Below are 23,507 nucleotides of genomic sequence, written 5' to 3'. Positions count from 1 at the left end.
TCTAGCTTTCGTGTTTTGTTTAGTTTTGTTTTCAATCCACTTGAAAATTTTCCTCAAGGCTGTATGGTAATGTACATTTCTGTCCTCTCAAAGAGCGCTGTGAAAGTCAGGACACACTTGTATCGTTAACCCGATCATCTTGAGCTGCCTGTCTGGGATCCTTTTCCACACCGACAACTGCCTCCTTGTTTCTTGGAACATTTAGCTCAGATGGCAACCGTTAAGTCACCACCAGTAACATAAGCATAAACAAGTCTATAATTTACCCAATTACTAATTTCTCAATTTTTGAAAATAATTTTTGGACAGATGGTTCATTAAAATGTAGTAGAAAACATCAAAAGTGTTACAGACACATAATGAAATATATAGATAATGCTTCGATGTCATGTTTGAAAAGACTTCCTCTCCCCAGTTAGGGAAAAAGGCAGAAGTTTTTGTTTCTAAGCAAAAAGGAAAGGGAAAATTTCATAATTATGTTCATGTTAATTAAGTTTTGGGTTTGTCCCTGTATTTCAAACCTTATAATAACACAAGTTATGTAAAAGTGATCATTTGTAAAACTTTACTGTCCTCTCAGGATATTAAGAACAGTCTTTAAATTTTATGTAGACAAATCTATTTGTTCTTTTGTGATTTATTCCCTTTTTTATGCTTAAAAAGTTATTCCCCAACCAAGTCAGATAAATATTCAGCTATGTTTTCTTTTTGTTGTTATGACTTCATTTTTTACAATGAAGGTTTTAATTATCCCAAATTAGCTTTGTGTATTTGGGAAGTGAGACTTTAAGCTGTTTCTTCCCCCTGAAGGGCCAGTTTCTCCGCGGTAGTCATTAACCCATCTATCTCTTTGTAACTGCTGTTCAGTCTTTCTCTACTGTGTTTTAAGTCTATATACATTTTCTGCAGTTACTCTGTGGAGGACTCGCTCCCATTGATTTATGTGCATATTTTTGTCTCTCTGCTGCCCTGCTTTCATCAGTGTGCCTTTCAAGTGTAAGTTATAGCTGATATAACATATTCTTCCTGTTATTCTTTTTATTCTTTCTTTGGTTAGTTTTAAACTCTTTTTTTCTTTTCTTTTTTTTTTTTTAAGATTTTATTCATTTATTAGAGAGAGAGGGAGAGAGAGCAGAAGCAGGGGGAGGGGCAAAGGGAGAGGGAGAAACAGACTCCCTGCTGAGTGAGGAGCCCGAGATGGGACTCGATCCTAGCACCCTGAGATTGTGACCTGAGCTGAAGACAGACACTTAACCGACTGAGCCACCCAGGCGCCCCAGACTCTTATTCTCATAAGTTATAAATCACAGTTGGATTTTGACTGTAGTCACAATAACATTAAAATCAATTTGTGTGGAATACATGCTTACACCTTTCAGTTTTCCTGGCCAGGAACACAGCATATTCTTTAATCTAGCCGTGTCAGTAAGTCAGTCCTTTCACTACTCCTATATTTGCCTTCATGAAAATAGGCCACCATGGAAAGTATGTTGGAGTCACAAAGATCTTTTGGTCACTATAAAATCACCCATATAAGCAAAGCTCACTTTTCCCATTTGTAAGATGAACCTTGTAAAGATTTTTATATTAAAAATTATTTTATTGTAGTATATAACAAGTCACAGAAATGTTCCTGAGTTCAGGCCAGTATATACCCAAGTACACACCCAGTACAGACGCCAATACACATCTGGGTACACACCCAGTACACACCCAGTACATACCTAGTACACACCCAGTACAAGCCAGTACACACCCAGTACACACCCAGTACACACCGAGTACAAGCCAGTACACACCCAACATGCCCAGTACACACCCAGTACACACCCAAGCACACGCCCAGCACACCCTCAGGCCCCTACACTTGCTGTCTGCCTGGACTGCTTGCGCCCAGGTGTCCGCATGACCGTGACTGAGCTCTCTCACCACCTCCAAGTGTTTGCAGGACTTTTCTCCCTGCAGGGGAGAATGCCACTAGGCCTGGCATTCCCTGTCCTCCTTCCCAATCGTCATGGGCTTACTACATGGGACTGACTCTTTGTTTCTTGTTGGTCTCCTCCAACCGCAACGTGATCTCGACAGGGATTTTTGTCTTCTTGGTCCAGATTTTTCTACCCAGGCCATATGGAAAGGCACCTGGGCACAGAAACAAGCACTAACAAACTGTATGATAATCGAGGGCCTAGAGACGTACTGTTACTAGTTTGTATCCTGTCAGTAACGATGAACAAGGCCTATCTTGCTCCTGCCCCGAGCAGCTTTGCCCGCCGATCTTACTCATGACTGAGGAAGTCAGACAGATGAGGAAGGAAAAGCTTGGGTGGAGGGATAGGGGCTGATGAAAAGAGGCTGCAGTCCCACCCCGCTTCTAGAGGGCACTGGGACTCTGGTGGGCGTCCTGGGGAAGCAGCCTCCCCGCCGCCCTCCCTGCCCTCCCTCTGCCCTGGGGCCCAAGGCTCTGCCGGTTCCCGTGAGTGTGAGTGTGGCCCCCGTGGTGCGTGTTAGCCACGGGAGCAGGCCTTGCGGCCCATACCCACGCCCCCGGGGCCCGCTGACTTTGTGCTGGTCGGGGAGGGAGAACCACGGGCTCACACGGGTCACACGGGCCTCAGTGGGGACGTCCTGGCCAGACCCTGGCAGACCCCTCCATCCCTCACCCGCACCACTTCCGTGTCCCCCGGATGGTCTGCTGGGGACTCAGTGACGGCCGATCCAGAGGTCGGGAGAAATGATCTTCCCTCACCTCGGGCTTTTCGAGTTCGCTTAGCAAACATTCCTGAGAGCGAGCAAAGACTCACGTGCACGAGGGACCGGCACGCGGCAATGCGGAGGACATCGCACGAGCTCCCATCCGAAAACATCTATTTTTACTGGGGAAGAGAAAAGTCGAGCCGAGCTTTCTCAGCTGACGGAAGCGCCACCTCAAAACTGCGGTAATCAGCCGTGGGGAAGAAACACATATTCCAAACACAAGACAAAAGGCTGCTTTTAAAGAAAATCAAGCCAGATCACAAAAACGCTGGATGAAGTAAACAAGTGAGAGGCTGTTTGGCTTGGTTTAAATAGCTAAGACTTCAGTGTTTTTATACGAAAGGAATCCAGGTCTGTGAAAACACCTCATGAAGTGAAATCCCTGGAGAAATTGGGGATTGCTCTCAGGCCACTGTTCGGGGCCCCAGGTGGGTCAGCTTAGGCCTGCAAAGACAGGGGATGTCGATTTGAATGGCCACGTCGATTTTAACCTCATTGTGGACGTTGTACGTGGGGGACCGAAGAGAACAGCTGGGAAAACAGCACAAGGGCATTTGAGCTTCTGCAGCTCCGCACGAATTTTCTTATTCAGCAAGTCCTCAAAGCCTGACCACTATGGGGTCACGTGCATGGCACAGCTGACCTCCCGGGGTTCACGAGGAAAACCTCACTGAGGTGACTCCCTCCTGGGTAGAAAACTCAGCCCATGAGCACAGCTGCGCAGGAACAGTCATGTTTCTTTAAATCTAGTGAATTCTGAGACCAACTCCCAATCACCGCAGACCCCCAGTTGTGCAGTGACGATGTAACCGGACTGGGGTCTGTGCTGGGCACCCACTCTCCCGTCCTGCTCCTTCCAGGTCCATCTCCTATTCTGGGCGTCTGTGTCCATCACAGGGAACCCGTGTGGAGGCAGGAGGTGCAGAAGGGCCTGGCTGGGAGCTCAGGGGGGTGGGTAGCAGTGGGTGAGGGGCGCACTGAGGACAAACGGGGGCTCCGCATGCCGTGAATCCCTGACACCCACTCTTGCTTAGACCGAGAGCATCACCCTCACTGGCTGGCTGCCCCGGCCGGACGCAGGAGTGCCATCTACCCTCTCTGGGGTCACAGGCCACAAGCCTCCCATCACAGGGTGGGAAGAGGGGCCATAAAGATTTAATGTGTTTGTGTAAAGAAACGTGTTTGGTTATGCAGATGACTATATATTTTTTGGGTGTCTTTAGTTTTTGTCCACAGTTCCTGAAAACACTCAGAACCCTAAGGCAATATGGGTGTCTTGTTATTAATGAAGGTGACCTCTGGACCCACCCAAGGGCACGGCTGGTTGCCTGGAAGAGGGCATCATTCTTCTCCATGTGACTGGAGGGCTGGAACTTTCCATCCCACGTCAAGCCCTACCTCCAACCCCACTCCAGAGAGGAGCTGGAGCGTGAATCAGCCGATGGCCAGTGACTTAGTCAATCACAACTGTGCAATGAACCCTCCCTAAAAACTCAAGAGGACTGGTTTGGGGTCCTTTTTTTCTGGACAGCTTCCATGCTCGGGGAAGCAGAGCATTTCCACAGGCCGCCGAGCCACGCGTCGAGCTCCGTGAGGACATAAGCTCCCTCGCACAGGTCCCCACCCTCCACCTCTCTTCATCTGGCTGCCGATTCGCCTCCTTTAATCACATCCCTTAATGAGCTGGCAAACCCGAGTTTCCCTGAGCCGCCCTAGCGCATTCATGGAACCTAGGAACAAGGTCCTGAAAACCCCAACCTGTATCCTGTGGGTCAGAAGTACAGGTAACAGCCTGGGCCTTGCACCTGCACACCCCAGTCTGCAGTGGGGGTGGGGCGGTCTTGTAGGACTGAGCCCTCCCCTGTGGAATCTGGTGCTGGTAAACAGTGCCAGAACCGGCTTGATTCTCAGACTCCCTCATGCTGTCTGAGAGGGGCTTGGTGGTGTGTGTTGGGGGGCAGGGATTGGGTCCAGGAACTCGAAGAGGAGGGGTCCCTTGGGGACTTGGGGGGAAGAACAGAATGGACTTTTCCCAAGACTTTTTATCCTTACAAGAGTTACACACGACTTCCTTCCCAAAATTAGTCTGAGAATTCAAGGTTAGGTTAAATTCTTCTTTTTTTTTTTTTTAAGATATTTATTTATTTATTTAGCATGAGTGTGCATGCATGAGCACGGGGAGAGGCAGAGGGGGAGGAAGAGGGAAAGAGAATGTCAAGCAGACTCCCCCACTCAGCACGGAGCCTGATGTGGGGCTTGATCTCACAATCCAGAGTTCATGATCTGAGCTGAAACCAAGAGCTGGACACTTAACTGACTAAAATTATTCTTAAGAAATAGCCCAGGAAGTCAAAAGAAGCATTTGCTTTTAAAAAAATGCCTTCCTGTGATGATTCCTTTACCAGTATTCTCATTAATATAGTCAATATTGATCTTACAGATTTTACAGTTAACATTAGGACAAAAAATCATCATTCTTCTATCCTTACACCACTTTGGCAAAATCTATAATCAAAGCACTCCGATCAATGCACAGATCCCATTGGTCCTGCACATTTTTTATTATCTACGTCTACCATGCCTGACCCTCTGCAGCCTGAAATACTCCTTTGTTTAGCAAAGACTTGGCCAAAGACTACATATGAACCAAGCGCTTTGCTTGACTGCAGAGACGTCAGGGACAAGAGCGGACAAGGCATCCTGCCCTTGTGGAATGAAGGATGGAGGAGTCACTTGCTGGCAAGCTGTTCTGCTTGGATGATGCATGAACCAGGTCAAAGGGGAGAGAGCCCTGGACAAATCTGCAACCTTCACTTTTCCCAGGAAATTACCGTGTCACATGTGTGTATATGCACACACACAATGTTGTTGATACCTTGTCAAATTCCCTTAGCAACTAATCAGTTACCATTTAGTAAGCACTAAGCTTGTTCAGCTCTGCATTGGGTGCTTCGGTGAAGGCCGCATTGCTTGTCTTCTGGTATTGTCAGCGTCTTGCTTCCTGTTCGTAAACACCGCCCCTCCTTTTCTTTTATGATAGAGAATTCCACACCACTCTCATTATTATTCTGTAACTGTGAATATTATAACATACTCCAACACTTTGACCAGGAGCAGATGTTTGATTCCATACGTTATTTGGAAGATTTCTGTAAATACTGTGGTTTTTAGTGATTCTTTATATTCTAAGTAAGTAACATGCATGGTTTTAAGAATTCATCAAGTCCTATTCATACACATGCTTAATTTTCTAAGGTCAGTACAAATTACGACTGGTTCCAGTTCTTTCCAAAGCCTAATACTGAGTCGAGGACGGAATAGTTTTCTGAGTTTTACTGTTTATAGCCTTTCATCATTTTAATGGCTAAGTTTGTTGCGTTTATCCTTTCTTAACCTGATAAGCGATGGTCATTTCTTTCTTGTTATAGAGACTCAATCGTTATTAAAAAACTTCAGTAAATGATGATAATCGTAGTAAATGATCTGTATGCTGTCAGCCATGGGAAGGAAGGGAAATCAGAGCACATCTCCAGCACTGTTCCCCGAGTCATTGACCAGGCTGCGTTCCCGACACCCTCCCCTGCCCTCAAAGCCAGAATCCGTGTCCACATTTCCGCTGCGTTCACGCTGCTTCCTTCAAGAGGCACGGAACGTGTTCGACTGACAGTAACATTAATGCTTGTGTTTCCAAAAGGAGCTTGAGTCGGTCCAACGGGGAGCGCTTTAAAAACAAAAAATCTAAGAATATATTTTCCTTTAAAAGTCTCTCCTGAAGGCATGGGGACTCGTGTGAATTCCCACAGAAAGGCCCGCGCGCCGAGCTCACGTCTTTCCAATGAGGTGTAGCTTCGGGAAGGCGGCGAAGGCAGTGTCTTGTAGACGATGGTTTGTTCATGGTGTCAGTTGAAGGGCTGTACGATCAGCCTTATGAGAGCTGACATAGATTTTGGAACAAATATGTTTGGCTTGAGGCCACATTAATTTAATTTAAATAAATTCCTGGGAATCACTTAATTGACAATTACTGCAGAGGACGCCGAATTAGAGAGTGCAGCTTTCGTCTTAGCATCTCTGCAGGACAGCGCTTTAGAAGACTCCTGACTGGGAAGGCTGGTGAATGTCACACAGGCTTTTTTAAAAATTTTTTTAAAGGATTATGCTAACTTCTGGGAAGTATTATTTGTGGGCAAAACAGATGAGTGAGCTGAAGAGGTAAACATAGCTATTTTATCACGTTTACTTCTTTCCATGTTGTGTGTGTATGTGTGTGTGTGTGTGTGTGTGTATGTGTGTGTGTTCTTTCTGATCTCCGGTGTGAGGTTCATGTGACCAAATGCGAAAGTCTTTGCCAGAGTTGCGTGTGTGTCCCTGAGTGAGATACCGTTAGGACTCACACCGAGACCCGGGGCCCAGCTGCCAACGGTGCAGAAATCACGGGTCACGTTGACCTTCCTCACCAGTGAGATAAAAAATTAGTTGGGAGGATTGTAGATAAAATCTCCTTCTTTAAAATTTTCTCTTAGCTTATAATTTACTTTTCATAGTGAAAAGACGCTGTTTACTCTGTACTCAGCCTTTTTTTTCTTCCTTGTGAATAATTTCCTTTTGGAAAAAAGCTGCTGTTATGGTTCCGAACGTCACGACTTTGTTTTGTTGTAAATGGGGCTTTGGGTATTTCCCATGAGAAGAGCTGATTTGGATTCCAGTTACCTTGTCTCTCTGGACAAACTGCAGAATGTTAGTATGTAAAGTGGTTTCTGGAAGCCTGTGAGTTGCCAGCTAAAATGATGTGCCCTGGCTCGTCCCCATGGAAGGAAGATGCAAACAAGGGTCTCATGCACCAGTTTTCTTTGGGCCTCTGGTTCTTGATCGTTGTAGAACTGTAGCATTCTTGTGCTTTCTACTTTATGGTTGTATTCTGCCCTCATTCCGCAGTGTGCGTTTGCTTGGGCCACCGTAACAAAGTATCACAGACTGGCTTACGCAACAGAAACTTACCGCCTCGGGTCCTGGAGGCTGCAGGTCCGGGATGCGGGCATCGCCAGGGCCACAATCCCTCTGAAGGAGCTGGGAAGATCCCAGCCTCCCTCCCAGCTCCTGGCGGTTCCCTGGCTTTTAGCAGCAGAACTCGCGTCTCCCATGGTNCAGACTGGCTTACGCAACAGAAACTTACCGCCTCGGGTCCTGGAGGCTGCAGGTCCGGGATGCGGGCATCGCCAGGGCCACAATCCCTCTGAAGGAGCTGGGAAGATCCCAGCCTCCCTCCCAGCTCCTGGCGGTTCCCTGGCTTTTAGCAGCAGAACTCGCGTCTCCCGTGGTGTTCTCCCTGTGCCCATCTGTGTCCACAGTCCCCTCCTCTAAGGACACCAGCTGCAGTGGCTTAGGGCCCATGACTCCAGTATGATCTCAACTTAACTAATTATGACTACTGTGAACATCAGGGACAGAAAATCCCACTAAAGCGGAGTGGGGAGGTTGGGTAGGGGTGCTCTCACGACCTATGATTCACACTGGGAGTCCACTGCAGACCCCACAGGAAGAGCTAACCCTGGATAGACTTGACCTTGCAGGCGGACACTCCTATCCCAGCCAGAGGAAGAGACACTTTCCCCATCCTGCAACAGCTCAGCCAAGGAGAAGCCACCAGACTTCCAACTCCCAATGGACTTTCTATGACAGCCCTATGGGTGACTCCTTTGCTCCTTACAGAGCCTCCTGCCTCTCTTGGCCCTCCTGACTCCCTGAGGCTTCGACATAGCTTGTCTGACCTAGACTGTAACTCCTCTCTTATTCCCCAATAAGTCCATNACAGAAAATCCCACTAAAGCGGAGTGGGGAGGTTGGGTAGGGGTGCTCTCACGACCTATGATTCACACTGGGAGTCCACTGCAGACCCCACAGGAAGAGCTAACCCTGGATAGACTTGACCTTGCAGGCGGACACTCCTATCCCAGCCAGAGGAAGAGACACTTTCCCCATCCTGCAACAGCTCAGCCAAGGAGAAGCCACCAGACTTCCAACTCCCAATGGACTTTCTATGACAGCCCTCCGGGTGACTCCTTTGCTCCTTACAGAGCCTCCTGCCTCTCTTGGCCCTCCTGACTCCCTGCGGCTTCGACACAGCTTGTCTGACCTAGACTGTAACTCCTCTCTTATTCCCCAATAAGTCCGTCTTTTGCTGGTGAAATAACTGGTAGATTTTTTTTTAAGGTTAACACTACAAAGACCCTATTTCCAAATAAAGTCATATTCTGAGGTGCTAGGGGCTAGGACTTCAACATGTGAATCTGGGGATGGGGGGAGGGGACGTCACAATTTAGCCCGTAACTATGGAGAACATGCCTTTTGTTAAAATTGAGTTGGTTTTGAGGGTTTTGGAGGAGGATTTTGTGAAACTCTGGAGATTTGAAATATCAAGGCCGGTGATCATGCCCCTAGAAATTAGTAATTCTCTTCATTTTACCAAATCCTTCGAACCTATCAACTTACAAAATGCAACAGCCTGAGTTAAACCACTGGGTCAGTTAAACATGCCCATCACAGTGTGGAGGACTTATCATCTTAAGCACCAGACCCTCGGAGTTAGCAGGGGCCCCTGCCCTCAGATCCTGACACACGCTTTTATGCGGCATTGTGGATGGGATGGACTTCAAACTAGTTGGGTCTTACTGGCAGAATGGGGCCAGAACCAGATTCCCCATCCCACTTTGGTGCTCGGGAGGCTTTAGCCTTCCTTCCGTTATCGGAAACCCAGAGGGTGAAGGGGCTCTCTACCACCCTCCTCTCCTTCCTTCCAGGGCAGGCGACATACCCAGTTCTCCTGTTTTCATGTACTCGGGAGAGTAATTTTTACTGGGGGCCAGGTTTCAGGGAGCGTGGTGCCCGTTCACATCTCATTTTGAAAGAGGACTCTGGCTGCCTCCATTTTGACCTTAAACTTTCCAGTTGGGTTCTTCTTTCCAGTTGCTCTTGGCTCAGAGAGAAGACCCTGCGGGCAAAGCTTCCTCTGATGGGAAATAAAACTACCCCTCAAGAATAAGGACTACCCCGAGCAAGCAAGACCACGACCGTGACCATTGGACCTTCACTGCCCGCCTGCGTGTACCCGCCCACCTTTGCCCCATTATCCTTATATAAACCTGGAAATGTTTTCCACCTTTTGGAGACAGTCTTTGAGACACTAGTCCGCTGTCTTCCTGGCAGTGGCCTCACTGAAACAAATTCCTTTCGTGTTTTACCACCGCTTCTTTNCAGCGCTTTAGAAGACTCCTGACTGGGAAGGCTGGTGAATGTCACACAGGCTTTTTTTAAAATTTTTTTAAAGGATTATGCTAACTTCTGGGAAGTATTATTTGTGGGCAAAACAGATGAGTGAGCTGAAGAGGTAAACATAGCTATTTTATCACGTTTACTTCTTTCCATGTTGTGTGTGTATGTGTGTGTGTGTGTGTGTGTGTATGTGTGTGTGTTCTTTCTGATCTCCGGTGTGAGGTTCATGTGACCAAATGCGAAAGTCTTTGCCAGAGTTGCGTGTGTGTCCCTGAGTGAGATACCGTTAGGACTCACACCGAGACCCGGGGCCCAGCTGCCAACGGTGCAGAAATCACGGGTCACGTTGACCTTCCTCACCAGTGAGATAAAAAATTAGTTGGGAGGATTGTAGATAAAATCTCCTTCTTTAAAATTTTCTCTTAGCTTATAATTTACTTTTCATAGTGAAAAGACGCTGTTTACTCTGTACTCAGCCTTTTTTTTCTTCCTTGTGAATAATTTCTTTTGGAAAAAAGCTGCTGTTATGGTTCCGAACGTCACGACTTTGTTTTGTTGTAAATGGGGCTTTGGGTATTTCCCATGAGAAGGGCTGATTTGGATTCCAGTTACCTTGTCTCTCTGGACAAACTGCAGAATGTTAGTATGTAAAGTGGTTTCTGGAAGCCTGTGAGTTGCCAGCTAAAATGATGTGCCCTGGCTCGTCCCCATGGAAGGAAGATGCAAACAAGGGTCTCATGCACCAGTTTTCTTTGGGCCTCTGGTTCTTGATCGTTGTAGAACTGTAGCATTCTTGTGCTTTCTACTTTATGGTTGTATTCTGCCCTCATTCCGCAGTGTGCGTTTGCTTGGGCCACCGTAACAAAGTATCACAGACTGGCTTACGCAACAGAAACTTACCGCCTCGGGTCCTGGAGGCTGCAGGTCCGGGATGCGGGCATCGCCAGGGCCACAATCCCTCTGAAGGAGCTGGGAAGATCCCAGCCTCCCTCCCAGCTCCTGGCGGTTCCCTGGCTTTTAGCAGCAGAACTCGCGTCTCCCGTGGTGTTCTCCCTGTGCCCATCTGTGTCCACAGTCCCCTCCTCTAAGGACACCAGCTGCAGTGGCTTAGGGCCCATGACTCCAGTATGATCTCAACTTAACTAATTATGACTACTGTGAACATCAGGGACAGAAAATCCCACTAAAGCGGAGTGGGGAGGTTGGGTAGGGGTGCTCTCACGACCTATGATTCACACTGGGAGTCCACTGCAGACCCCACAGGAAGAGCTAACCCTGGATAGACTTGACCTTGCAGGCGGACACTCCTATCCCAGCCAGAGGAAGAGACACTTTCCCCATCCTGCAACAGCTCAGCCAAGGAGAAGCCACCAGACTTCCAACTCCCAATGGACTTTCTATGACAGCCCTCCGGGTGACTCCTTTGCTCCTTACAGAGCCTCCTGCCTCTCTTGGCCCTCCTGACTCCCTGCGGCTTCGACACAGCTTGTCTGACCTAGACTGTAACTCCTCTCTTATTCCCCAATAAGTCCGTCTTTTGCTGGTGAAATAACTGGTAGATTTTTTTTTAAGGTTAACACTACAAAGACCCTATTTCCAAATAAAGTCATATTCTGAGGTGCTAGGGGCTAGGACTTCAACATGTGAATCTGGGGATGGGGGGAGGGGACGTCACAATTTAGCCCGTAACTATGGAGAACATGCCTTTTGTTAAAATTGAGTTGGTTTTGAGGGTTTTGGAGGAGGATTTTGTGAAACTCTGGAGATTTGAAATATCAAGGCCGGTGATCATGCCCCTAGAAATTAGTAATTCTCTTCATTTTACCAAATCCTTCAAACCTATCAACTTACAAAATGCAACAGCCTGAGTTAAACCACTGGGTCAGTTAAACATGCCCATCACAGTGTGGAGGACTTATCATCTTAAGCACCAGACCCTCGGAGTTAGCAGGGGCCCCTGCCCTCAGATCCTGACACACGCTTTTATGCGGCATTGTGGATGGGATGGACTTCAAACTAGTTGGGTCTTACTGGCAGAATGGGGCCAGAACCAGATTCCCCATCCCACTTTGGTGCTCGGGAGGCTTTAGCCTTCCTTCCGTTATCGGAAACCCAGAGGGTGAAGGGGCTCTCTACCACCCTCCTCTCCTTCCTTCCAGGGCAGGCGACATACCCAGTTCTCCTGTTTTCATGTACTCGGGAGAGTAATTTTTACTGGGGGCCAGGTTTCAGGGAGCGTGGTGCCCGTTCACATCTCATTTTGAAAGAGGACTCTGGCTGCCTCCATTTTGACCTTAAACTTTCCAGTTGGGTTCTTCTTTCCAGTTGCTCTTGGCTCAGAGAGAAGACCCTGCGGGCAAAGCTTCCTCTGATGGGAAATAAAACTACCCCTCAAGAATAAGGACTACCCCGAGCAAGCAAGACCACGACCGTGACCATTGGACCTTCACTGTCCGCCTGCGTGTACCCGCCCACCTTTGCCCCATTATCCTTATATAAACCTGGAAATGTTTTCCACCTTTTGGAGACAGTCTTTGAGACACTAGTCCGCTGTCTTCCTGGCAGTGGCCTCACTGAAACAAATTCCTTTCGTGTTTTACCACCGCTTCTTTCTCTGCCTTTGGTTTTGTCAGGAGTGAGTGGCCAGAGCTGGTCTGTTTGAGACACCGCCCCCCCCCCGGTGCTCGTGCTCCCCTGCCTCCCCACTACACTTTCACTGTGATTTTGTGGCCAGGGACTCTTGGAATACTCCTTACTCCGGGTAGTTTGTGTGGCTCGCTTCACAGAGACCCACTTCAGCAAGTACGCTTCGACAGCCATTTCTTCTTGGAAACTGATGCTTGTGGATGGGTTCCCGGAAATCAGCTGTTGGAGGCGTTATTCTGTTGAAAATGTTTGAGTTTTCTTGGGATTTGAATGAAAGCTCTGACCCCATCGCACATGATTTCTTGAATCCTTTATCTGAAGCTCTATCCTTGACGGTATTCACACAGAACCATTGTCTCCTTTCTGAAAAACTGTCTTTCTCTTCTCTAATTGTTCATGACTCCCAGCACCCTGAGAACTTTTCAGGTGTGGCTGATACTTTCCTGGGTTGATATGTATTTTTGAAAGTTGTCTTTTCTCTTTTACTTTATTTTTTGGTCTTGCAGGTAGTCTGCGTTCATGGTCTTCTCTCTTCTCTGTCGGGCACACCTGGGGCTGCGTCTAGACAGGTTGTCCCAGGGGAGGGCCACAGGCTATAAAATGAGTTGGGGGGGGGGGCGCCTGGGTGGCTTATTTGTGAAGCGTCTGCCTTCGGCTCAGGTCATGATCCCAGGGTCCTGGGATGGGTCCTGGGAAGGGTCCTGGGAAGGGTCCTGGGAAGGAGCCCCGCATCGGGCTCCCTGCTCGGTGGGGAGTCTGCTTCTCCCTCCTTGTGCTCTCTGTCTGTCAAATAAATATAAAATCTTAAAAAAAAAATAAGTGCAGAGGTTACTCACCGAGGTGAGTGATTGTTTTTAAATAATCATCTTGGATGCTTCAGAAGGCAATGATGCAGGGTGGTGAAGCACGGAAATGTGATTCCAGAGCCGGGATTACATCACATCTCCTCTGGCTGTCTCCACAATCCTTCAGCGCTCCTGGCTTCTTTGCCTCACCTGTGGAATGGCGGAACCATGTTTAGTGCCTTTGTGAGTGCCACACCTGCAAAGTTTAAAAAGAGACATCATGCTGAATTGTGAACCATATTTTCAGCAATTCCTAAAGATATGCCTTTAATAATAGCTCTTTGTGTCTGATGACAGCTGATTCTGGTAAGGTTCCAGCACATCCGCTGGAGGCTGGGCTCCTGGGGGGGGGGGTTGTCATCCTCCTCAGCGGGAGGCTGGGGGCTTGGCTGGACCTCACAGGAGGTCCCAACCAACGTCCTTCTCCATATTCCTTCCCCAAACAAAAGGATGATGTTTCACTTCAGTGGGCCTACCTCTGAGTGCTTGTGGAAAATTCCAGAAAGTGAAAGTTTTATAAGCACCCAATAAGGAATTCAATTTCACTCCCTCCCCACTGCCTTTAGAAGCTCCATGTTCTCAGTCATTCAGGTGAAACGATCTTGACATCTCACCAGCACTATTTTTTATGTCAATGATTTCCCTATCTTTATTACATAAATATCCTTTCATTTTATGTTATTAATCTGTGACCTCTTACACTATGCCCCCGATTACCTTATTATAGTGAACACATTGAAACCCTTCATTCTGCTCTATCAGTGAATGCTCGCTTTGAAAACAACATTGTTATTATTTTTATTTTGAATGGAATTAATTTTCAAGATCTTACTGGCCTGATTTTGTAGATAGATAAAGTGCCTCATGATTCAACACTAAGAATGGATTGGAGCCTCTCCCCTTAATTTTGACTCTATTTGCTCTGAAATGGGAAGGATCTAGGATTTGGGCTAGTTTGCTTCCCCCCCCCCTTGGTAATCAACTGCATTTCTTAGCGATTTTACAAAGATGGAAAAGACAAAGGGATTGATAATTTTTGGAAGCAGTGAGCCATTTTTCTTAGATATTTTTCTCAAAGATAAAGGAATTTGCTGTAGAAATGAATAGAGGTATTTGACTTTTAACACTATTTCCCGAAAGAGGGGATCAAACATCAGATTAGTAGTTAGAAGTCTGGGAGATGAATCTTTTATTCTGAGAGAGAAATGGAGTAAACAGAAGACAAAGAGACAGAGAAGGAACCGAGGATGGAAAAGTCCCCTTGAGACGCCACAGGTCCTGATCCCTCTGGAGAGAAACTGGGATCACCAGTCCTTCATTTCCGGTATTGTCCTGTGGGTGGGTGCCTTTGGGCAAGTTTCTTCTCTATGAGCCTCAGGATTTTCTCATCTGTGTAATTGGATTGTTAAATCCACATTAGACGGAAATTAAATGAGAAAAGGTGCACGATGCACATAACATTCTTGCTGGAACTTGCTAAACGATTGACCCTACATTGTTTGAATTAATATTTCCCCCCAATCCCTGTCCTGACTTGGACAGGTGCCNAGGAAGCAAGAGGCCCTGCCGGGTCACGATTTTCTTCAATATTCGAGCCGGAAAAGCAGTTCCTCTGCACTTGGCTTCCTGCCTCATCCCCTCCTGTCGGGCTAATGGGGGTCTCCTAGGGCTTAGGGAGTGGTTGGTGAAGGAAGGGGTGTGTGTGTGTGTGTGTGTGTGTGTGTGTGTGTGTGTGTGTGTGCGTGTGCCGCGCCGGGAGAGAGAAGGGCAGAGTCTGCCGCAGGGCCCCCTCCTCGCCTCCCCTCTTCCCAGCCCTTGGTTGCTATGCAGTTTCTATGGCAGCAGCATCCTCAGACCCAACTTGCACCCATCATTTAGAGCCAATTAAGGTAAAATAGTGGGGGGAGGGAAGGAGGGAGTGGCAATGGAAGGGGGAGGGGCGAGGCCGGGAATCCGCTCGCAGGCTGCAAGTGCAGGTTCGCGGTTGGGTCTCGGCTCTGCTCGTCCGCCCAGCGCAGCGGCAGGAGCAGCGGGAGCGGCAGGAGCAGCAGCCGGCGCCGGGCCCGCAGCCGACTCACCCCGCAGCCATACTGCAGAGACCCCTGGCCCCCTCCCCACCGCCGGGACCCTCTCCGGCGCCGCCTGCCCCTGCCCGGGCGCCGACTCCCTGTCTGTCCCCTCTCGGCACTGTTCCGTGCCTCCGCTTCTTTTCTCCTCACCACCAGTACTTGATCAGACGGAGAGGAAAGTTTTAAAAAATGCCGATTGCACAGTTGCTGGAGCTATGGAAAAAGATCGAGGTGGAGCCCATGGAAATAGAGGTGAGTACCACGGAGAGAGCAGGCATGCTGCAGGAGCCTAACTGTGGCGCGCGGAATGCCTCCTAGAATGGACTCGTATTTGTTGGGGACTTTATGTGACAGAAACTTGAATTTTTAGTGTGTGCAGAGCTGTGCATGTCGTGTCCCACGGGATGCGTGCGTGCGCGTACATGTAAACATTATGTATATAGGTGCCCCCCCCCACGCAGGGCGTTGTGTGGGGTGTAAATTAAATAAGATGAATGAAAGCTAACGCGCTGAAGAAAGAAATTGTTGCTTTTACACCAAACTTCAGGGTGCTTTCTGAGCAATGTGTGTATCCTGAAGTCTTCACGGGCTTCCAAACGGATCTGCATCCGTTGATTTTCCTTCAACAAGTGGCTTTACCTTGTAAGAACTCCATTTGCTACAGTTGAGGATGAAACCAGAGGCAGACCGGTGATGACTTCTTCAGAAACAGAAGGCACGAAGATAATGCAATCTAAATAGGGTGTGCGTTCCAGTAAAGAAGAGCTGTTACAAATAAAGAGAAAAGATAATGAAATGAACGTGTCGATGGCCCCTCCCCAGGGCTGGTTGGTGGGCATCACCTCTGACACTGTTTAACTACATGCTTCCCCAGGGACCTGGAACTTTCTGGAAGTCTGGTCCGTGGAATTTGATTTGCTTAATTTGAATTACAGATGATCAACATATATTTTTCCATGAAGAGTATGTTCCTCAAGTTATGCATTATGAGACCACCCCTCCTCCATTATTAGCCCACCTACTGAATTATTAGACGTACCTGTGCTGTGTCTCCAGCCACTCAAGTTGCTTTCCCAAATGGCAAATTCTAATAACTTACTAAATGGTTACAAAATCCAAGCTTTAATTTTTGTCTTATCTCTTATCCCAGCATCATGTCTGTAAATCCAATGCTTCTTTTAAATGTTACTTATGTTTATATGTACAGACTCTATGTTGAGACATTCACATAACAATTTTAAACTGAATGGGGGATTCTGTTTTGGAGGAGAATTTACTTCATATTTTATATTTAGTACTTTTTGGGGGGGGCCAGACTAACTTAATGCTTGGGCTGCACACTGGTGTTCAGCAGAGATGTTGGGGCACGGCATACATAGGAGCCTATCTTTTGATGGACAACGTGCCGTTGCTGCCAATGACATGGACCTAAGTCTAGAGAGGTGACACCCCAGCTCTTTACTGCCATTGACTATTCTGTTTGCACAGGATATCATTCCTGGCACCCAAGACGGTGCCTTAGAAAGAGCCTCTCACGTACGAGGTTGCTAATGCGGGGTTTATTTTTTTTCTTTTGAGAGAGATTTCGTTTTTAAAAAAAACTGAATGAGTGAATTGAATTAATAATGATTAGCCAGAAGTTCTTTTCTTACTTCCTGGTGCTTTCTGAAGCCCTCTTGGTAATCTGAACTACGTCTGTGGTGGAGAGCCAGCTGCCAGGCCCCCCACAGCTGGGCCCCACGAAGGAAGCCCTTCTGCCAGGGCTGGGGGAGGATTTGGCTGGAGGCCGAGAGAGGAGGGCAGCAGTGGGGAAGCGAAGGGGCCTTGCAGGATTGCTTGTGGGGCTCCAGACTTCACATCACTGCCACTGACCAAGGCTCTAAGGAGCAGCTGGTGTCGTAAATATCCCTGAGATCAATCAAAAATGGACTGGCAATGTATATATTCATGTTATTTAGAAAATATGTCATAGACAGCACTGCCTGGCCACCCCGTTTAGATGGTAAATTTTTAAAGTCTTTGAGATTGATGTACATGCAACAACAAATCATGAAAATTGGATAAAGTAGATGGTCCTGAAGCAAAAGAAATTTTCTTCAGCCTTCCTGGGTCCACGTTTGAGGACCGTATACCCTCTGCAGTGTGCTTTATGAAGACAGAGCATCCAATAGGATTAGATTGGAACTATTGCTTTGGAATCCAGAAAATCTGAGCTTTTAACCTGGAAAGGTTAAATGTGAAGCCTTGGTCCCGAGGTCCTTCAGGCCAGGGGAGTCCCGTGGGTCCGCTCCAGTGTGAAATCCGTCTGCTCTGGGGCGGAGGCTCATTTTACTTTCCAGTTTTGCACATGTTTTAGGTTGTATGATATTAAACTATCTCACATGTCAAGATATTAGGCAAAACACATGGAATACATTTGGCCTCTGAACTCCAAATTAAATATTGTAAAATCCTTGCATGGAAAGCTTCCCATGCTCTTGCTAGGGCGCTAGTGATTCTGTGAGTGGCTTTTGCACAAATTTAACACGACTGATGCCTGGTTTTCTGGTGAGTTACTTTTGCACAAATTTAACACGACTAATGACTGGTTTTCCGGTGCAACCAGCACTCTGGGATTCCAGTTTTACTCCAACTTAGAAGTCGCTCTGCCCTTGCCTTGTTTTCTCGGACTGGCCTGGGTTGGGTCTGAGGCTCACTGTACCGGAGACGCTGTTATCTTCACACAAACCAGCTTTGCCTCAGCACATAGACTGGGGGAAATTCTTTTTTTTTTTTTTTTTTAAAACAAGCTGTGGCCAGTTTTATTTAAGAAAAATTTTGCGTGATTTAATTTTCACCAGTCTGTTCTGGAATGCTTCTGATGATATCAGAATCACCTGGATCAATGATAGCCAGTGTGGGGGCGCCTGGGTCGCACAGCGGTTAAGCGCCTGCCTTCGGCTCAGGGCGTGATCCCGGCGTTATGGGATCGAGCCCCACATCAGGCTCCTCCACTATGAGCCTGCTTCTTCCTCTCCCACTCCCCCTGCTTGTGTTCCCTCTCTCGCTGGCTGTCTCTATCTCTGTCGAATAAATAAATAAAAAATCTTTTTAAAAAATGATAGCCAGTGTGCATACTCTGTGGTATTTGTGCTCAATTCAATATTATTGCCACTGTAGTGATGGACACCAGTTTTGGCCAACATGGCGTAGTATTCTATTTCAGATTTCCTCAAGGCTGGGCAGTTGTTGGCAAGCATGACCAGTTTCGCTTTGCCATGTCTGATCATTTTCAGAGTCTGCTTGTACCCCAGCACGTACTTCCCACTTTTCATAACGAGCTGGAGCCTAGAGTTGATCAACTCCAGCGATTTTTTCGTTTTCTTTGTGGCCACCATCTTCCTGCCTTAGATGCGGGACAGCCCCAACCAAGAGCAGCCGTCAAAATGGACAGGAGAGGGAAAGGCTGGGGGAGATTCATTTGACTGTCGAGGGAAAGTATTTGTGGTTTTCTAAATTGTTTTGAGATATTTCGGGAGGTATATTTGACCGGTTAATGAGGTGTATTGACAAGGAAACGTATGCTAATTAAAAACTGGGCCCTCCAAAAAAATCCCTGAAGAATCTGGCCTTAAAAAGAAGCCTACGTCTGATGTTTTAGCGGGACTCTCACTCATTGCTTTCAGCAGGCTTCTCTTGGCCAAGGGCATGCCTGGGGCGGGGGGCGGGGGGCAGGAGGGTGAGAAAACGGGAGACAGTTTGGGTAAGGTAGGGCGGAAACTTGCCCACAGGGGCTACCTGACCCATTTATCCCCTTTTTGTGTTCTTTTAAAGGAATAAGCATGACATTCCTTTCTGGGATGTCATCATGCATTAAGGTTAGAAAGGAAAAGCTCCTCTTTTTAAAACAATGCAGGTCAAATAGGACTCCCTGACATCTCACGGTCTAGCTTGTCCGTTGCTGGTTATCTTATGGCTGCTAGGTGAGCAGACCGCCTGGAAGTGAGGGATCAGCCAGCTTGGGGTGCGTGGCGGACAGTGCTGCCTGTGCTGCCCGCTGGCTGGCGCTCCTCCCCTGAGCTCTCTCTGCATCTCTTGGCAGTAGATGCTGTTACGTTCTGGACGTATATCGGGGAACTGAGGCCCAGGTTAAGCAGTTTGGTTTAAGTCACGATGCAGTAAGCGAGACTCAGACCCAGACCCTCCTGGTGAAGGCTTATCCTACAGAAGCACTCTGCTTTACGTGTTTATGGACCGGGCAGTTGACTCTGTCCTAGTTAAGTCGTTCTCTTATCGTCAGCTGAGACTGTGATTTTATTCCGTTCGAAGAAGAATGGTTGCAAACGCCTTCCTGTTTCCGTCTGTTAGTCGTTGAGCCCCACGCGAATCCATAGCCCCCGCCTTGCTGGTCAGGGAGTTATGTCAATCACCTGCTCCTCCTTTCCCTTGCGGCCTGAGTTGTACACGCATGGCTGATGGAGCACTTTACAGTTGTGGATGTGAACACTTGGTGCTTTACTCACCGCCTGTTACAGAAAGAGCCACTTCCTGCAGAAGCTTCACATGGTTACAAGTAGATGCAGGTGAGAAGGGGCCTTGGCTTAGTTGCCCTGCTCTGCTGCACTGGTAGGGAGTAGTTCGTTTGCTCTCTGTATTGATTACCTGTATGATGCTCTTTACAAGAGTGTTGCCATGCTAACGCTGTTCAATGTGTATCTTTGTTGTCAGACCACCGAGGAGGATCTTAACCTGGACTCGGAGCCCACCGTCGAAGATACCGTGGAAGAAGTAATTATACATGTTTTATTACAGCCTGATTGTTTGGGGAGAAGGTGGGGTGGAGGGAGGAATGGAAGTTTGAAATTAATAGCCCGTGAGCGGTTATTTTAGTGAAATATATGTGTGCAAACATACACCGACACAAACACATGTATGCACACATGTGTGCTGTGTGTCTATGAGTCCATAAATTTCCCTCCAAAGGGATGCATGAAACATAGGAAGAAAAATCACAAACCAAGGTTCAAGGCGTAGTCTTTGGGCGTGGACTTTGCAGAGGGAGATGACATATTTCACCAGTAAGGACAGGCGTGTGGAATAACCAGCGGGGCACGGAAGTGATGCATAATTTCACCTGCTGGGGGTAGGCACTGCGGCCTCTGCACACGTGTGGGGCTGTGCTCTCCGAGCCCCGCAAGCAGAGTGGGGAAGTGGTCCCTCCGAGGGAGCAGATCAGGAGGGGAGGCTGGGAGGAGAGACCGGATTGTGGGGAGGACACCCTGCGGGGTGTGGAGTGGGAAAGAGCCAAGAGCATTAGCTGTCGATGGCTGTGTCGGCCTGGTTGCCACGCTGCCTGGGGGCATGTGCCTGACCCGGGTGGCAGGAAACTGGGTTTGCCCTCAGGGAGTGGAAAGGTCCAGACTGCCCCCCCTGCCCCAGTGGTCGTGGGGAGGTTATGGTACCAGCAAGCTCGCTCTGAGGGGCCTTGGATAGGAAAGTGCTACATTCCAAAGTTGACTCACAGCCAAGGGAAGGGATTCTATTGAGACAGTCGCATCCCGGCTGCTTGTGAGGAAGTGCCCTCCAAGGCAGCTGTAGCTGGGGGAGGTTGACGAGGCAATTAAGAAGCTCTCATTTCCTGAGTTGCTCAGTGATGCACCACTTGGAACCATAAAAGTTGTAAGATGTGCAATTCTGTTGACTTTTGAAAACAGCTGGGAAGGTACGATAGCTGGGAGGGGTGGATCAGTGAACATTGCTGGCTTTACAAGATGGTCTGTTCGGATGCTAAAAACTGTCACGTCTGTGGAAATGCATGCCCGCCAATCTGCAGTTGCAGCCTGGTGCCACCGGATCTTATGATCGCATGACCTAATATGTTGGTTAAATAAGGAGTAAGGGCACCAAGCTACCTCATCTCTAGCTGGCGGCCTTTCCGCTCCACGTGTTTGCTGCTGCGCTGGGCTCTGGAAGTGTGCAGCCCGGCTCTGCTCCTGGCTTGGCAAGGAGCTTCCAGCCTTCTTCAACAGAACGTGCCCTGCTGTGTGCCTGCCTTCCCTGGGAGAGTAGGTGTAGCCCTGTTTTTGCCATCCCACGGAGGTGAAAGGCTAAATGGACTTTTGAGCTGGAGACTGACTTCCCTGAGAGGACAGACTGCCCAGTAGCAGGAGTGAACAAGGAAGGAGTGCCCTCCTTGCAAACCAACAAGATCGAACGCCCAGGGTCTCAGGGAAACCAAGCCACGCCTGACCTGCCACTTTTATTCACACTTTGCTAGGTATTTGTGGGAATTTTGCTCAGCAGAAACGTTCGGTGTGTTTCTTGCAGGCAGATTAATGTGGCGCATTAGCAGTTAGGGTCAGGAGCTGGATGGTACTGAGCTCCTACAACTGTGCCAACTCTTCCTTCTGGCAGATTGTGAGAGCCATGATTGTGTCACAGGACATGCTCAAAAGTGCTTATGCAATTAACAGAGAATCTTTTATTTTTTAAAAAGATTATTTGAGAGAGAGAGAGTGAGGGCATGAACATGGACAGGGGGAGCGGCAGAGAGAGAAGCAGACTCCCCACTGAACAGGGCTCCATCCCAGGTCCCTGAGATCATGACCTGAGCTGGAGGCAGACGCTTCACTGACTGAGCCACCCAGGCGCCTCCAGCAGAGACTCTTTTAACTCATTCACAGTATTTATTTCCTAAGATCTCCTAGTCTCAAGGTGTCTTATCCTTAACGTTTTGGATGGAAACGCAGATGATGATTTGTTGCAGTAAAATCCTTCGACCTCTTTAAAGTTCTTTTGATAATAGGAGGTGAGACATGGTAAATTATTACTATTTCCTGATGGTAGAAAATGGATTTAACTTTGACTCTTAATGAACTAAGGAAGAAAGTTCCAAACACATTTTAGGAGCATTTTGTAGGACGTCATGTTGATATGTGACAGGTTCATGGTGTTTGTGGGGACGCTGAGACATAACAGGACCGTGGGCTGCTTCCGGAGGTTTCTGACAGACGACGCTGGAAGAAACATGCAGGTCCAGCTGCAGCAGACTGACGTTTCTGTCTGAGGGTTGGTGAGAAGCAAGCGCTTCCTTGTGTGTCCTCTTTGGCCTTCAGAGCAGAGCTGCGGGGTCTCCTGTAACTGAAGGATTTATGGCTCAGACACGCGAGGAAAGTCAGAGCAGAAAATTTCACACCTTTGACCAGTCTGACGTGTATGATGATGAAAAATCCTATTTAGGAAAAAAACATTCGAATCAACAACAGTTCATTCATTCATTCATTTAAGAATAGTTATTACAACCTGTGGGCAGAACATGGCGCCCAACACGGAAGGATGACAAGGAAAGTGGGTGTGTCCTGGAGGCCCGAGGGAGAGGACAGGGGAGAGGACGCGGGAGCCGCTGCAGCCTTGTCGCCAATCTGATACGGCTCCTCTGTGTGGAACCATATTCATAGGATATATTTTAAAGCCTAGAACACACTTGGGACATCTTCTGTATAAATATCTCAATGTGTGGTTCACATCATGGCTCTGTCCATGGAAGCACATCTGAATAAAGATCACAAGTGAGACAGGAAGTTGGTGTTGGTGCCACGTGAAGAGAAAGGCTTCCTCCCCGCCAGGATGTCGGTGCTGGGGCAGGGAGTTTGTGTCCTGAGTCCAGAAGGGTGGCTCTTGGTCAAATTTCACTTGACAGAAAAAACAACAAACTCCAAACAACAACAACAAAGACCTCAGCCGACTGCATCAGGAAATGTTTCTTCAGCTGTGTCTTCCAGGGGTTCTTGGGAGGGACTCGCAGTCGTGGCAGGGAAACCCGGGAGCAGAGAGCTGACCCGTGAATGTGTGGGAGGCGCCTGCTTTGTGAGGTGTGCGCTCCTGTTCTGTCTCCTTTTGCGGGTTACGTGTTGCAAAGCTGGGTGGAAGGTGAGGATTTAGGACC

The 23,507-nt window shown here is 48.0% G+C and overlaps 1 protein-coding gene across 1 annotated transcript in view; it reads left to right on the top strand.

Annotated features, from left to right (window-relative positions):
- Positions 1 to 15,546: 15,546 nt before the first annotated feature.
- Positions 15,547 to 23,507, top strand: part of RPS6KA2 (ribosomal protein S6 kinase A2) — a 341,018-nt gene continuing 333,057 nt past the window's right edge. Inside the window, exons 1-2 of the mRNA XM_019799101.2 lie at positions 15,547 to 15,835; positions 20,291 to 20,350. Of these exons, the coding sequence (XP_019654660.1) occupies positions 15,773 to 15,835; positions 20,291 to 20,350 (123 nt within the window). The 5' untranslated portion in view covers positions 15,547 to 15,772. The remainder of the gene's footprint in view (positions 15,836 to 20,290; positions 20,351 to 23,507) is intronic.

Source organism: Ailuropoda melanoleuca, chromosome 10, assembly GCF_002007445.2.
Source record: "Ailuropoda melanoleuca isolate Jingjing chromosome 10, ASM200744v2, whole genome shotgun sequence".
NCBI classification, from domain to species: Eukaryota; Metazoa; Chordata; class Mammalia; order Carnivora; family Ursidae; genus Ailuropoda; species Ailuropoda melanoleuca.
This window is presented reverse-complemented; position numbering and strand designations above follow the sequence as displayed.